Source organism: Carassius gibelio, chromosome B22, assembly GCF_023724105.1.
Source record: "Carassius gibelio isolate Cgi1373 ecotype wild population from Czech Republic chromosome B22, carGib1.2-hapl.c, whole genome shotgun sequence".
Taxonomy (NCBI): Eukaryota; Metazoa; Chordata; class Actinopteri; order Cypriniformes; family Cyprinidae; genus Carassius; species Carassius gibelio.
This window is the reverse complement of record NC_068417.1, coordinates 24,826,358-24,842,568: the sequence shown is the minus strand read 5'-3', so window position 1 is coordinate 24,842,568 and position 16,211 is coordinate 24,826,358. Positions and strand designations below refer to the sequence as shown.

The 16,211-nt window shown below is 38.0% G+C and overlaps 1 protein-coding gene across 4 annotated transcripts in view; it reads left to right on the top strand.

Annotated features, from left to right (window-relative positions):
* LOC127987488 (nuclear factor 1 A-type) overlaps nt 1-16,211 on the top strand; it is a 123,998-nt gene that overhangs the window by 91,137 nt on the left and 16,650 nt on the right. For 2 of the 4 annotated variants that reach the window (XM_052589835.1, XM_052589836.1), the window contains 3 exons: nt 12,490-12,668; nt 14,031-14,196; nt 14,438-14,529. In XM_052589835.1, the coding sequence (XP_052445795.1) occupies nt 12,490-12,668; nt 14,031-14,196; nt 14,438-14,529 (437 nt within the window). Of the gene's footprint in view, nt 1-4,948; nt 5,078-12,489; nt 12,669-14,030; nt 14,197-14,437; nt 14,530-16,211 lie in introns of all 4 variants that reach the window. The other 2 variants (XM_052589834.1, XM_052589833.1) reach the window with 2 other exon arrangements.

Below are 16,211 nucleotides of genomic sequence, written 5' to 3'. Positions count from 1 at the left end.
TATGAACACGTAATATTAGTATTATTAAGAGTGTTTGTATGTATGTATTTATGTGTATATATACATATTAACAGTTAATTTGCAAAAACAAATATATATATATATATATATATATATATATATATATATAAACACACATACACTCATAATTATAATTATAAAATATATAAAATATTTTTTCAAAAATTAAACGTAAGAATTTTAAACAGATTAAGGTAGAACATCGAGATTAATAGAACTTTGTGTCTTTATATTCTATGTTGTAATTACTTACATCATAAAAGAACAGTCAAGACAGCAGTAATTTTATCTATTTTTTGAATAGTTAGAAGTCCACCTGTGTGTGTTGAGACTAGTTTGGGTAGATTCACTGCCGACTTCAGTCGGGCCAGCACTGATTGATGTGCCAGAGGGGACGGAGGGAGCCCTACAGGACGAGAGCGATGGAGAGCAGCAGAGAGACACACTCAATACAGAACTGCCTCCTCGCCCGTCTGGGTTTCCTCAATTTCTCAGACTTCAGGAAGGGAGGGAAGAGGAGAATCGGGCCAGGACTGGTACCCAGCGTGTAATAACGCCTCGGAAGGGAAAGTGCTGACTACAGCCAGGCTTTGATTCCAACTGACAGAACCTTTTCAAGTGTTCATTACTCACTCCGAGACATCAGACCCCGTCCACAGCAAACACAGACACTTGCAGACACACAATCAAAGCCAACTGTCCGCCAGCCCACAGGTTTCATTCTGTATTCTCTTTGGACCTCCCCATTATACAGGCACCAAAATGTTCCCCTTCAAAACCACATCCAGAGCTCAATCGAAGGACGCACATGGTGTCTAGCTGGTCCAAACGTGGTCATTAGCTGGTCCAGGTGGACCATTGGCTGATGGACCTCATTTTGACCTGATAGACCATGTTGGTTGGATAGATTTGGCAGACCACCTTAGACCAGCAACAAACTTACTATCTAGGGCTGGATGTTGCAAATTATCACATCATATTTAAATGTAAATATGATAATTATATTAGGGAAATGCATTATTAAAAATAAATTTTGTTATAATTGTTTAATAATTCCACATGAATTAAGTCACGCCCCTCTCAAAAAAACTCTACAAAAAATCTGTTGAAACTTGTGAAAGATGGAGCAAGAGACCAGCAACACGTCATCTGAAATTAAATAAAACAAACGCTAACAAAATAGCATTCTGACAACAAGCTACCTGATAATGAAAGTGAATTTAGCGACTTTGCTGGTGATATGTTGAATTTGGTGTTAAACTTGAACGATTGGCTTAAACTGCCTTGTGGACATGAAAAAACTACGGACAGGCAATCAAAGCGACTTCAGATTAACTAAAATATCAGTGTCAAAATGAACGCTAACAAAATAGCATTCTTTCGCGACAAGCTAACTGCTAATGAAATTTAATTTGGCGTTAAACTTAATCTATTGACTTTAACTGCCCTCTGAATATGCAAAATGTTGGACTGGCAAGGAAAGTGACTCCAGATAAGTAAAAATGTCAACAAGTCCAAATTAACACTAAAAAAATATAATTCTCGTGCGACAAGCTAATTGCTAATAAAGCCAAATTTGGTGCTAAACTTGAATGATTTGCCTTATATAGACAGGCAATCAGTGTGACTTTAGATAAGGTAAAATACTGATAAGTTAAAGTCTAAAGTGTTGATGTACTTAAGAAGCATTAGAGATAGCTAATGTTTTTTTGATGCTTTCCAGTGGCCTGTGACAGTGAGTGAATGTATGTGTGTGACTTAACTCCATGTTTGTCTTCTCATCCCATTATCCTTCGCTCCCTTCCCTTTTCCACTACTTTCTGTCAGTTTATTCTGTCATCGACTCTTTCTCGTCTATGTCATGGTCTTGGGTGAGTAGTGTTTGGGTTACTCTGGGCTCCACGTTCATCTGATGAGTCCGTCCCAATGCCACCGTATGTTTCCTCTCCGCTCTGTCTTCCACCGCTGTCAGCGTACTCATTGAAATTGATCTTCTGAAGCATTCTGTGCTGAACTTGTGAGAGTGAGGAGAAAATGAGAACAGCTGAATGGTGCATTTTTTGCATTCGGTGTGTATGTGTCATGTGTGTGATAAATGAAGACTGGAAAATATTGGTATTCTGTGCTAAATGTGCTTGATGGCTTCTTCCTTAAAATCTTTTACCATATTCGTATTGAAGTAGCAACCATCTCTTCCTGGTTTTATTGACCTCTTTGTTGACCTTTCTGTGCCTGAAGTGCCCCCTTTAAATATCAGATCCAGTCTCCAATGGTCATTGATGCTGAGAAGAGATGCTGTCTTATTTTCTATCTCGTTTTCTCTGTCTTTCTTGCGACTGAAGGGGAAGGAGTCTGCGAGGGCTTGATGACCTCTAATCACTCACATGTACACAGAAATGCACCAAAACACATGCACCTGCACATTTACCTCCCCATATCTAAAAACTAGGTAGATATAAGGCAGATAATGGCATTATATCTTGTTTAGAAATTAATTTGGAAATGAAATCCCTACTTAAAACCATGCACCATCAAGTACACTGTATAAACTAAATATTTGACGTAATATCTCTCTATGTTGACTCGTTTAACTATAATTGGCTCATAATAAGTGTGATGGCCTCCGTATAGGATGGGAGACTGTGGGGGGCGTCCCACACACACCAGTGCTGCTATGTAATCAGAATGAGATGTGTGGACAGAGCGAGGAGAGTGAGGGCCGCCGGCTAAAACCATTAATACAGCTTTAGCCACACATGATTGAATTGCACTGGTTAAAGTCATTTGCTAGTGTCTGGATGAACTTGTTCCTTCGGGGGTGGTGGGGGTGTGAGTGAAGTGCTCTCGGGGAGAAATGAGACATAAGAGCAGCGCTTATATCCTGTCCCAGTACCGAAGAATGGACTAAACGTTTTGACCGGGTGACAAATGGGCCAGCAGTGTCTCCTAATTGCCCCTTCTATTTGCAGTTCATTCTTATCAATTTGCATTCCTAACCTCAAGCGGCTAATCGGCCATGGGTTTCCCCTCACGTCTATCTTTTTTTCCCCCGGATCGAGAGGTAGAGTGAAGTGAGGCAGTATGGGAGCGCTAATGCCGGAGGGAGGAGTCGAACTAACGTGGCTGAGCATGCACTAACAGACTTCAGTCATTCTCAGTTAGCTCATGTTAGCCTGTGCATCTGAACTGTTGCTCGCATTAACCCCTGCCAAAGCACAGCCGCCTGGCAGACTGTGAATGTGAATACTGTGTGCTTTGCATCCCTAACTCCTCTTCCCTTGATGTCTGCTCAGCTTTCTCTTTCTTTTTCTCCACCACATTCTGTTTCTATCATCATTACTTCATCTCATCCCGCTAGCCCACGGGTAAGGTGCATAAGATACTTTAAAAATGGTTTTGTTTTCACATTTTAGGCACCATTTTTACCATTAACAACTAACCTCACACTCATCGCCGCTAATTAGAAACCAACTGCAAAACTTTTAGTCCTTTAAAGGAATAGTACGGGTTCAGAGCAACGCTCAACTACACATCCCCTAAGGGGACATGGTGATGAAAAAAAATGACAGGGAAAGAAAAATTATATTTCAGTCCTTTTGCATTCTCACAAAAGTATTGCATTCCCCAAAGAAACTTTGTGCTCGCATTTTGCATTATTTCGCAAGTATTGAAATTCCTTTAAAAAACGTAGCATTCGCTCGATATATAGGAATATAGTCCTCCCACCTATTTTCATCAACATGACATTTTGGGAATGGATGCAAAGTTGCTTGGATGAAAGCATACGTTTTGTGAATAAACCCAAATTTTCTCTGGGAAATGGCAAAGTTTTGCGAACAAATGTAGTTTTTTGGGGAAATGGTAAAGTTTTGCGAGCAACCTTGAAAGTTTTTTGGGGAACCCAAAAGTTTTGCAAGTGAGCGCAATATTTCATGGGAGAATGCAAAAGTTTTGCGAGCGAGCAGTTTCTCAGGGAAATGGCAAAGTTTTGCAAACAAATAAGTCTTCCTGGGAAATGCAAAGTTTTTTCTAAGCGAACACAAAGTTTCTTGGAGGGACACAAAAGTTTTGCGAGTGAACACAAACTTTTTGGGGGGGACGCTAAAGTTTTCAAGTAAATACAAAGTTTCTCACAGAACAAAGGTTTCGCGTATTACCTCAAGGTTTCTCAGGGTGAGAGAACACAAAAGCATAACAATTCAACTATATTTTTTCCACATCACCATGCCTCTTTAGGGGTTCGTAGCATTTGTTGGGATTTGTGGCATAATGTTGATTGCCATAATAAATATTTCGACTCATCCCTTGTTTTCATTAAAACAAACAAAAAGAAAATTCACCTACATTAATTCATCTGTTAAAACTAGTTTATTATTTCAGCTCTAAAGCTCTTTCAATCATTTTTACCTGTGTTTTATGGGTTTAACAAATTGTCACATCTGTAAACATTGAGTATCTTAATTACAATTTGGCCCCATTTACTTCCATAAGTGCCTCACTGTAGCTCATATAATACTATGCTATCAAATGATCTTGAACTCGGAATATTCCTTTAAGCTCGCCCTTGAAAGTCTGACTGGACTTGTTTTTACATGCACAAACTTAAACAGAAGATGAATAACACTTACTTTTATTCTGAGAAAGGTCATGCCTAGTATGCATGTCTTTTGACATCAAGACATCAGTACACTACATACTCATGTGACCCTGCGCTGCACTTGGAGAGAGTCACTGTACGGCCCCATGTAGTGTATTCTGTGCCACCCGCTGGGCCTCACAGTCTCCCCTGCTGTCTTGACCCCCATCTACTCAACCACCCACCCAAACAAACCACCTCAACCCTCCTATCCACTCTCTCTCCTTTGCACCAGCCTGTATCTCCATGACCTTGCGTTATTAAATTGCACTTATCAATCATTCTTGCCAGGGATGCCATCGCCTACCACATTAAAGAAGTCAGAGAAGTCTGGTTTCAGCAGCCCTGTGCCTTCGCAGATCGCTTCCCCTCGAACGGCATTCACACACCATCATCGACCTGTCATTACAGGACCCAGAGGTGAGGTCCCAACACCCCACCCTCCTCCAACTGCACCACTCTTCTTCCCCAAGCTCCTTATCCCAGCCAGCAGTTCTCCCACAATCCTTCAAATCACAGTTTCCTTCACACCCCACACTATCCCCTTGTAACACTAGACCGGGCGAGCAGGAACATGAAGGCTGAATTGACTCTGTGTGTAGTGGCGTTCACACTGACAGCGATTTGTAGCATCAAACGATCCAGATGTTTTTATAAGTTGGAGATGCAGCCAATTGGAGCAGAGTTTAACTTTATGCAAATGAGAAGGAACACGATGTGGATATGGACTGGGATTCTTTTTTTTAAATTCACAAGCTCTTGATTCGATTTGATTCTCATTAGATTCTGTTTCAGTTCAAATTCAGTTACGATTCAGTTAGATTCACATTAAGTTACGATTTATTTAGGTATATTTATTTCAGTTGGAGTGTCTCTCAACTAATACTGTAAATTATACAGTGATCCTGAAACATTACAAAATGCTCAATTTTAAAAATGAACAACAAAGCACAAAATGGGCGGTTCAGTTGCCATTTTAATTTAATTAATTTAATTTCTTTTTTTATTTGAACTTTTATAATCATCACAACCAAAAACTACTCTGTGAAGTTTTAAGTAAACTTCTAAATGTATTTCTTGCTTACTACTAGGGCTGGGCGATATATCGAATATTAGTGAAAATACCGGAATAATTTTGATGACGGTGTAAAATTAGAAAATATCATGAATATCAAATATTTCATACTCAAACATCCTTTCCAAAAGAACGTGCCAAATGTCCAAAAAAGGGAACATGTTATTTCGGACTGCTCTACACTCCTCTACTATGCGAACTCTCACGAGTGCAGTTGCCAGATATCACATAATTTAAGAGTTCAGATCGTCGAATCAGAGCTTCGCTGTTACAGATACAAACACTGGTGTTTTGGTGACTTGTGTTCTTAGCTAAAAACTTAAAATAAAATACTTATCCCAGTTTAATTATTTCCCTCAGTTTTTTTATTATTTAAATGCAAATGCAAACATATAGAGATATACAGTATATTAAATATTGCAATTTTATTTTTACAATATCGAGATATCATTTTTTTTTATGTCACCCCACCCTACTTATTAGTATTTTATTAATGTGTAATTATTAAAAAAATGACATGAAGCTTACATATTTATTATATATATCATTACAATACATTACAATGTCAGCATAAACAGTGTATTTTAAAATGTACATCAATTGGTTCACAAATTATTTCGATTTATTTTTATTTTTATATGTTTATTTGTATAATTATTTGCTTACTGACTTAAAGTACCTAAAGTAAAGTAACTAAAAGTAACTAACAATAATTCAGTGAGCGATTCACTTACAGTAGTAGTTTAATAATGATTATTTGTTTGTGAATTCGACTACACTGGTTGCGCTGTATGTTTTTGATTTACTACAAAGAGCTAGTTTAAAATAGAATTAGTTTTTGTGTGTATTTAGATTTGTTTTAAGTGTTTTCAGGGCTTGAGGCAGTGCAGGTAAAAGCGAGGAAGAGATATGACATACGCTAATGATGTGAGAGCAGTCACTTTACGTGTTTAACCCACAGTGTGTATCGCCTCGTCCGGCTGATTTATTTACATGCGTTTAATGTAAACACTTAACCGGATCTCTGAGTGTGACTTACACATGGCTTGGATTTCCCAGCGAACGAGGCTTTATCAGACAGAGGTCTGGATCAGGTTATCATGACCGTATTGTCACTGGCTGTGAATGGTTTTGTCATAGATAAGGACGGTTTTTAATCAAACCCAAAGACACGCAGTGAGTGGCTACATATTGTTGTCTTCACGTGCTTGTGAGTTATTGTGAGGAAAATAAACTCCTGGATTTACGGCCTGGTGGCCTGTTGGCTTGTTCGTGGTTTTTCAGTGTATATTCAAAACACATTTTGTGTAGTGTTCGACAACCTTTACATTTACAGGTACATTTACAGGTACATTTCCACAAAAAACCTAGTTTTGTGTGGAAATGTACCTGTTTTTGCTTTTTCTCAGTTATTAATATTCTTCATTTTTCTGGATGTAAAGCCAAAAGCTCACAGAGTTATTCCAAAGGGCCTGTTTCCAGCATCAGTTACTTTGAGTATGTTGAAGTAAAAACCACAACTTAATTTGTGAGGCTATTAGTATTAAATCATGCTTGGAAGTGGTATCGCTGTCATGTGAATATTTTATGCCCACGTGGGCACGAGGCACAAAATACATTTCATATGCACACACGGTGAGGCTTGTTGCCCCTTTAAGAGTACTTGTTAAAAGCTAAATCCATGAATCTACAGTATGATTGATTTAAATGACCTCCCTCTTTTTCGAGACGTTAGTCAAACTCGGTTAGGTGGGGTGGCTGGAAAACGTATTTTTCTAAAACTATTAAAGAATATTTAAAACCGCCTAAATCTGTCCTCCCTTTCAATTGACCGTGCCACTTCGTAACACTTGCTCTTCCCAAAAAAAGCCTTTATTATCAACTTAGTTATTATTTTGATAATCCAGCGTTCAATGAAAGTTGCCAGCAATGGGCCTGTGTGGAAAAAAAATGTTGCGGAAAGCAAAAAAAAAAAAAAAAAAGATCAGTGAACCAACACGATTTGCAAAGTGGAACTAATCCGGAGCCTTTTCTATTACGCGCGGGTGGCGGCACAATGGCAACAGATGAGCCGCACTCAACCAGCTGCTGGAGTCTGCCTCCTTTTCAGCGCATCATTATCATTTCCATATTTGCTTTGGGAGGTATGTGTCCACTGGACCCCCCTCAGACTAACTTTTAGGGCCACCCACTACACTACCTCTGCAACCGGCCCATGCCTCTTATGCCATAAGTAACATATCTTTCTATATATCTATCTTTCTTTCTTTCTTTCTATCTATCTATCTATCTATCGATCGATCTATCTATCTATCTATCTATCTATCTATCTATCTATCTATCTATCTATCTATCTATCTGTCTGTCTGTCTGTCTGTCTGTCTGTCTGTGTCTATCTATTCATTCATTCATGCCTCATGTAACTGTCAGTGGTAATAAATGTAATAAATATTAAATTACATTTTGTAAATATTAGTTGTTAATAATTAAATACATAGGTATAAGTATTTATTATTAATGAATAGTAATAATACATGATAAATAATAAAACAAATGGTATAATTTATAATTAAATATTACTATAGACTACAAAAGTTTACAGAACACATTAGGAAATATATACTTTTTTAATTATCTTGTTGCACTTGGCTTTATTTGTTTATTATTAATAATTTAGTTTTGCTTTATACTGTACATTTTTTGGCCTCATGTAACTATATCAATGTAACTGTATAACTAAAATATTGCTTCATGGTCAGCTGTATGAAACATTGAAATAAAATAATCAGTATATTTAAATATGTGATTATACATATGTAAATATTTAAATACATTTATACATATAAATTACTGTATTAAATGTGTAATAAAATATGTATTCTTAATAATAAACAATACAATAAATAACTATAAGTAATAATAATAAAAAAATGAAGAATTAAACATAATATATAATAAAATAATTAAAACAAGTACAAACTATTATATTTTAACATTTGACATTTTTTGTATTGAATTCCTGACAGATTTGTCCTACTATTTTTTTTTCTGCTTTTACTCATAGTCGGAGACTTCTATAAATATTTACTTTACACATAGGGTGATGTTTCAGCTAAGTTTAATGGTGCAGAGCTTAAACATTTCGCCACAACAAGACTCAGATTCTCTTTGACCGTTAACACCATTTGATGCCGCATGTTCTCGAACATGGTGGCGCCACACTTGTGAGAACGGTCCGCTGGTTAATAAAGCACAAAGAGTGCTCAAAGTCATTTCTAAGGATCAGACTCTTCTCCTGGGGCTCCCATGATCTCCTGGTGTCTGTAGTGAAGACAAGGCTGCTCTCGAAGCCTCTGTTCTCGCTCTCACGCTTGTGTTCTGGTATTAGCCTCTTTACCACCCCTTTTGAATTCATGAAGCCTCTTTTAGCACATCAGTGGGGTTTTCCCTATGCACTACATGAATATTAAAGCACAGGAGACCGTGTCTTGCATTTAGCGGAACGGGAAACATTGAAGACGGTTGAGAGTTGACAGGCCTTGAGAGTGAATTATGTCGTCCAGCGGCTTTGACAACTCGAGACACGGTCAAACTTTGTTTACTTGCAATTTTCCGTCCAAATAACCACCATTAAATGATTAAGAACATGACAAGGGAGCAAGCCATTTAAGTAATTGGCCATCGTTCCACAACACTTAGATTCTGTCAGCGAGTGAAGAAGAAAAAATGTGTTTTTCTTCCTCCTCGCTAATTGACTGGGGCAGTTTGCATAATTGAGACGGTAGGTTTCACTCTAGCTGATGTAAACTGGTTACCAAACCTGTAACGCTAATCTACGGTTCGTTTGGCTCTGGAGAACCGACCCCGTGATGATTTAAAAGCAGGACAGGTATGTGCGAGGGCGAATGATTGACGATATTTGAAAAATTGTTTTGTTTGGCGAGGAGAAATGTCACGAAAGCCGTCCAGTCTCAACATGTTGCCTCCAGATAGATGCGGCGATGCCAGTTGGATCCGCTTCTTAGAATAACGGAGCAGAAACCATATGCTGCTCAAGTGTTTCATTAAGTCAGCTCTTGGATTGCAGCTAGCATCCGTGAATTTCATGGAAAAGGCTGATTATTGCCATCTCTGGGCCAGTGGGTTTCCAAGAGCTGCTCTGGTTACATTTGAGGCGTTATTTTATGAAAGTATTTTTTAAATTTGTTTGATTCTAGTCAACAAAAATTACATTTCAGTAGATGAAAATTTAAATATGGATGGATGGATGGATGTTTTCCAAGGTCTCCTCCTGCACCTTTTATATCATGCTGTGTTATCTTTTCTCTCGGTCACATTTTCATAAAAATGATGACTCATATTCTATTAAATCGATGTATTAGCATATTCTCTTCGAATTTTGGTCAGTATTAGTTAAAACTGATGTGCTTTTGGATCTTTATTTTCAGTGTATGCAAATTTTTTTCTTTTTCTTTTTTATCCCTTCACATTTTTCAACTCCATTATTATTGACAAAGTAAAAAAGAAAAACTTTAGAAAACTTTTATTGGTAATTGCGTTGACTAAATGACTTGGCTGGCAGTTTTTGTGTGTGCCGGTTCTGAATGTGCGTGTGTTTGTTAGCGTTTGTGCTAAGTGCGAGAGTGTCGTCCACTCAAATCCTGACTCAGCCTTGTAAAGGGTGTGTCTCAGTGGGGTTCGGTCTCTGCGGCAGCGCCTCGGGCTAAACCAATCCGCCAGGGACGGTAAAGACACCGCGTGCGTGTCTTCGCATCTCCTTCATAAAAGTTTCCGTCCTACCCCCAACAGAAAGAGCCGGGCAGTGAAAAGACACGTCGGGGAAGGTAAGACAGAGAACGACACCAAAAGAAGGGCAAGAGGGAGTCGTCCATTCCATTATTACTGTAAATACAATGGCTACATCGCAGCCCCAGCGTCCAGAGTTTCCAGTCACCCTCTATTGACAGAGCCATAAATCAAGGCAAGAGCTAAGTGAATTACTGCAGCAGGGGGCTGTGGTTTTAACAATGTTTATGTAGTATCAGCTTACCATCTCTCCTGAAAGAGAGCGAGAGATTGGAGAGGGTGAGTGCAGAGTCTTATTAACTCCACTGCGATACATCATGGCTTAAAGACCCTGCGCTGCCGCACATCCCAGGCATTATACTAATAACCAATAACCGAATATTACCTCTATTAAGAGCCGCCTAATTAGATTGTGCCGGTTACAATTAAATACTTGATAAGGTTCGATCCATTAAAGGACTGTCAGTCCCAGAGCGCTCCGAAGGCCTGCCAGCAAGGTGTGAGAGAGCATAATGACGCTGGAGGAAAGAAGGATCTGGCAACCGTTATAGTACCAAGTGCCACGCTCTTTTGCTCTCCGTCGGTGCTCTTGCGGTTTTCGAGTGTTGTTGACTGAACAGCTGGTTGTTGCGGTGCCTACCCATTGTTACGAACAGGTGCATGCATTGTGTGTGAGTGTGTGCTATCACGGACCATCTGAGATGGAGTAGGTGCCATTTTTAATTTGATTTGAACAACGGCATGGCCGTGTGGGATAAGAGTATGGCCTGTGAAATAAGGCGGAATGGCTTTAAGTAATAAATTCATTCAGAAAATGAGTATTTGATCTTGAAACCACAGTTACGTTTTTATATTTTTTTAGCTTTATAAACATGTAGTAACACATTTAATGCACACACACCATACTTTGTATTTTATTACATTGGCATTAATGCTGTAGCAAATATTTCTAGTCCAACAGCTGAGGGACCAGCATATTTCCTCAATATTGTTTTCTTCCTTTGGAAAGTCATAGAAATGCTATCATGGGAAAGCATACAGTATATATATGTTGTAGTTTGTTCACCACTATAGAAGTTTACATAACTATGATGGCTTCTGCTTCTCAGAGTTTTGGAAATGTGAAAAGTGTCCATTATTTACTCACCCATATGTTGTTCCATGTTGGAGAAACCCAAAAGAAACCTCTCATCCTTACAATTAAAGTCAATGTTGCTACAATCTTGTATTTTTGGTCCCCATTGACTTTCATTATATGGACAAAAAAGTTGGAACATCTTCAGAGTGTCTTCTCAAAACTGTATATGCCTTAATTTCTGAAAAACCCAAAATAAACCTTTCATCCTTACAATTAATTAGAAAAAAAAAAGAAAAAGCTCTTCACACAGGTGGCCAAGGCGCTAGCAAAGTGGCGGCACCTCACAAACCCCTTTAAACTCAGCATTGTTCCAGTGTTGTTGTTTTGGACCCCATTATTTTTTTTTCCATTATATGTGCAAAAACAGTTGAAACATCTTCAAAATATCATCTAACCCTAATGTCATTCATTTCTGAGAAATCCAAAGGAAACCCCTTCCGTCCTCACAATTAAAGTCTATGTTGTTTCACTGCTGTTCTTCAATATCTGTGAAAGTCAGTCAGTCATACAGGTTTGGAACGACATGACGTTGATAGACTTTATTTTTGTCCATCACAGACAAAGTTTCAAAACAGCGCCCATCCTCACTAAAATCCCTCTGCGTCCCCTTGTGAGCGTGTGTGTGTGTGGCTATTTTGAACCAGTAAGCCCATAAAAACTCTCCACCTTTCTGTGTCCATCCCCATCTGCATGAGAAGTCCAACCGAATACAAAACCACCACAACATCCAAACCATTTCTTCCTGCAATCCCTCTTCTCCATCCTTCCTGTCTGTCGTTTTCTGACCAATCTCCTCTGTTTGTCTCTTTGCAGCGAGTCCTCACGCCACGCCGTCAAGTCTTCATTTCCCGACGTCGCCAATCATCCAGCAGCCTGGCTCGTACTTCTCCCACCACGCCATCCGCTACCACCCCCAGGAGACGCTCAAGGAGTTTGTCCAACTTGTCTGCCCTGACAGTGGTCAGCAAGCTGGACAGGTGGGCTTCCTTAATGTAAGAAGGAGCATTTTTGTTTACATACACACTTCCACTACTTTCTTATAATGTATTGTATCCATATAGATACCTAGTTGGCTGGATTGTCTTGTTTGTAGTGATTTGTTTTGCTCATTTGTGCAGTTGAAGCTAGAAACGTACGTACAACAGAATGGAAAGAAAGATTATTATACGAGAATAGCATGTATACCCTAAACTTACTTCTCACAAATATGTACATTTCTAGCTACACATGGTCCTAAATAACTTCAGTTCATTCAGGGCATTATATATTGTTTAGGTAAATTACTGTAATGGCAGACAGTATCTAGTATTTTAAAGTAATTGAAGTAGTTAATGTAGACGAGGGAAGTTAACAATAGTGTTCCCTGTACTGACGTTTTTACTGGACATTAAGATGCTTAAATACAGCAAAAAAAATTTAATTAATTATATATTTAATTGTATTTATTACCATATTATAAATAAATATTATGTATATATTATAAAAGTGATTTTTGAAGTCTCAAAACAAAACCAAAAACTTGTATACAGTATGTTAACAATATTTAACGTTTAGCCCTTTAAACTAAAAATTACTTGAAAACACTATAAATATATATATATATATATACATATATATACATATATATATATATATATATATATATATATATATATATATATATATATATATATATATATATATATATATATATGTATATGTATATATATATATATATATGTATATATATATATATATATATATATATATATATATATATATATTGCGATTAATTGCATCCAAAATAACAGTTTGTTTATAAATGAAGAATATATATATATATATATATATATATATATATATATATATATATATATATATATATATATATATATATATATATATATATATATATATATATATATATATATATATACATACACACACACAAACACACACAGCACAAATACGTATTATGTAAACACAAACTTTTATTTTGGATGCAATTAATTACGATTAATCGATTAGCCTGCACTATATGTTTTTATATATGTGTGTTTGTGTGCGTGTGTGTGTGTGTCTGTGTGTGTGTCAGTATACATAATATGTATATATATTCTCAAAACTGTAAATGTGAAAATGTGATCTAGAAATCCCAGTCCTTTTGAGTGTTTGACCCAGCTCTGGGTCATAGATTATGAACGGTGAAGTGCACACAGCAGCAGATTTCTTTATGGCTAGGAGCAGGGAAAAATTGCTGAGCACGTTCTCCTGACGTTCACGCGTGCGATACCTCTGTTGTGCCTGCTGGTCATACGTGTCCGGAAGTTGATATTTTTTTCTCTCTCTCTTTTTTCTGTCCTTTTTCTACCCAGCCCAACGGGAGCAGTCAAGGGAAGGTGCACAACCCGTTCCTGCCCACCCCCATGTTGCCTCCTCCTCCGCCTCCCCCAATGGCGCGACCCGTGCCCCTGCCCGTGCCAGACTCCAAACCTCCCTCCACCTCCACCGAGGGAGGCGGCAACTCCCCCACCTCGCCAAGTGAGTACTTCGGCCCATCACCTGCCTTCACACACACTCAACACTTGATCCCAAACGTAAAGTATCTCCGGTTTCCCAAGCATGTGAAAGCTTATCTTCAGTGTTTTTCATAATGAATAGAATTTCCCATCAAACATGCGCAGTGTCCGTATCAAGCTTTCCTCTCAACAGCTGTACGGCTCCCGATACAATATTGATATTCATTTTGTGTGTGTGTGTGTGTGTGTTTAATTCACCACAGCCTACTCCACACCGAGCACGTCTCCCGCTCAGCGCTTTGTCAGCGTGGGCCCCAGAGACCCCAGCTTTGTAAATATCCCTCAGCAGCCTCAGGTGAGTACACATGCACAGATCTGCCGAATCCCTGAAAGTCCATCAAGAGTGCTTGTTGTCTGTCATAATAGGCCTTTCAGCTCATATAACTCCCCTCGCTCGCTGTGAGAGCTCCTAGCTGATTTATTGTGTGTAATTGGCATGTTCAGACTCGGATTCAACGGCACGGTGGCCACAGCCTTGATTTATTTATACCCGTCACACACGTGTACAATCGCTTGCGTGCTACAGATTAGTCGTCATATGGTACAGTTTATAATTTAGCGGCCAAATACAACATTTGGCCACTTTGAGGTTGTCCAGATCAGCCAATAACTGTTAAAACGTTATTCAACTTTTACTCAAGCAGAAACGATTTGTAATGACGTCACACATCACATCAGCGAATCCACACCATTTTAAATAGGGTTACTTGTAATCGCCAAAGTAATTTCCCAAGTAAGTGTCATGTCAGAAAAAATATTTAGCCACTTCAGCTTTACCTAAAGTGTAATTGCATTAGATAATTGCAAACCAGCTCGCATTTATTTTAAAACTAAAACAACATGAACACAAATTTCAAGAGACATTTTAATATAAAGTAGGTATCAAGTGATCAAACAATAAATATTATGCTAGTCTGTAGTTATCAGGTGGGGTATAAGGCATTTAAAACTCATATCACACAACCGCTACCAATAATATATTCATAAATGGACATCAGGATCACCCTGTTAATGTAAATGAACTTGTGTTTGTTTTTTGCAGTCGTGTAAATGCCGCCTGTAACCTTAATCGTCACACACACATATCTACAGTGACAAATACAGCCTGTACTGCCACCTGCAAAAAAAGAGCATGTTACCTCTGTAAATGCAGCTATAACACACCAACAACACACTCACACACAGCTGAGAAAATACCATGCTCGTAGAGAAACACTCAAGACTGGATTGGATCAGATTGTGTGTGTGTGTGTGTGATATGTCCGGAGGCCTGCAGCAGCCTCCCATCGATTTATTGACTGTGTCGCAGGCCGCAAGACACACATCCCCCAGTAGAAAGGAGGCAGGTGTTTGTCAGGCTGGTTGGGAGGGGAGCGGGGGGGTGGGGTTGTTATTATTTATTGTTTGTATTTATTTATTACTCCTGCCCGTCTCTGCCTCCCTTTCTCTCTCTCTTTCTCTCTCTCTATCCTTCACTCTTATCACCTTTTCCTCTCTCCCTCCCTTTTTTCTTTAGAGCTCAGGTGGTGCCTAAGGTTCAGGCTTTCTATTTATTTATATATCTATACTTATGATTGCTTTCACTGCTTATCTGTTCTTATGCTTGTTGCCTATTTAGGGGTTGACAACTGGAGTTGTTATAGTAAAAAAAAAAAAAAAATTATATATCTATATATATATATATATATATATATATATATATATATATATATTTATTATTAAAACTAGCTAGCTTTGTGTGTGTGTGTGTGTGTGTGTGTTTATATTGATTTATATATTAATATTCATTTTTAGTTTTCAATTTGTAGTCTAGCACACATAGTTGCACTTTCATTTTTGGAAACTTGAGTTTCTATTGGTCTGTTGTTAAAAAAATAGTTAAATAGTTAATAGTTTAAAAAAATAATTATATATTTTTTCATACATAGCTGTACTGTATCATAATTAAATATATTAATACATTTATTTTTATCATTT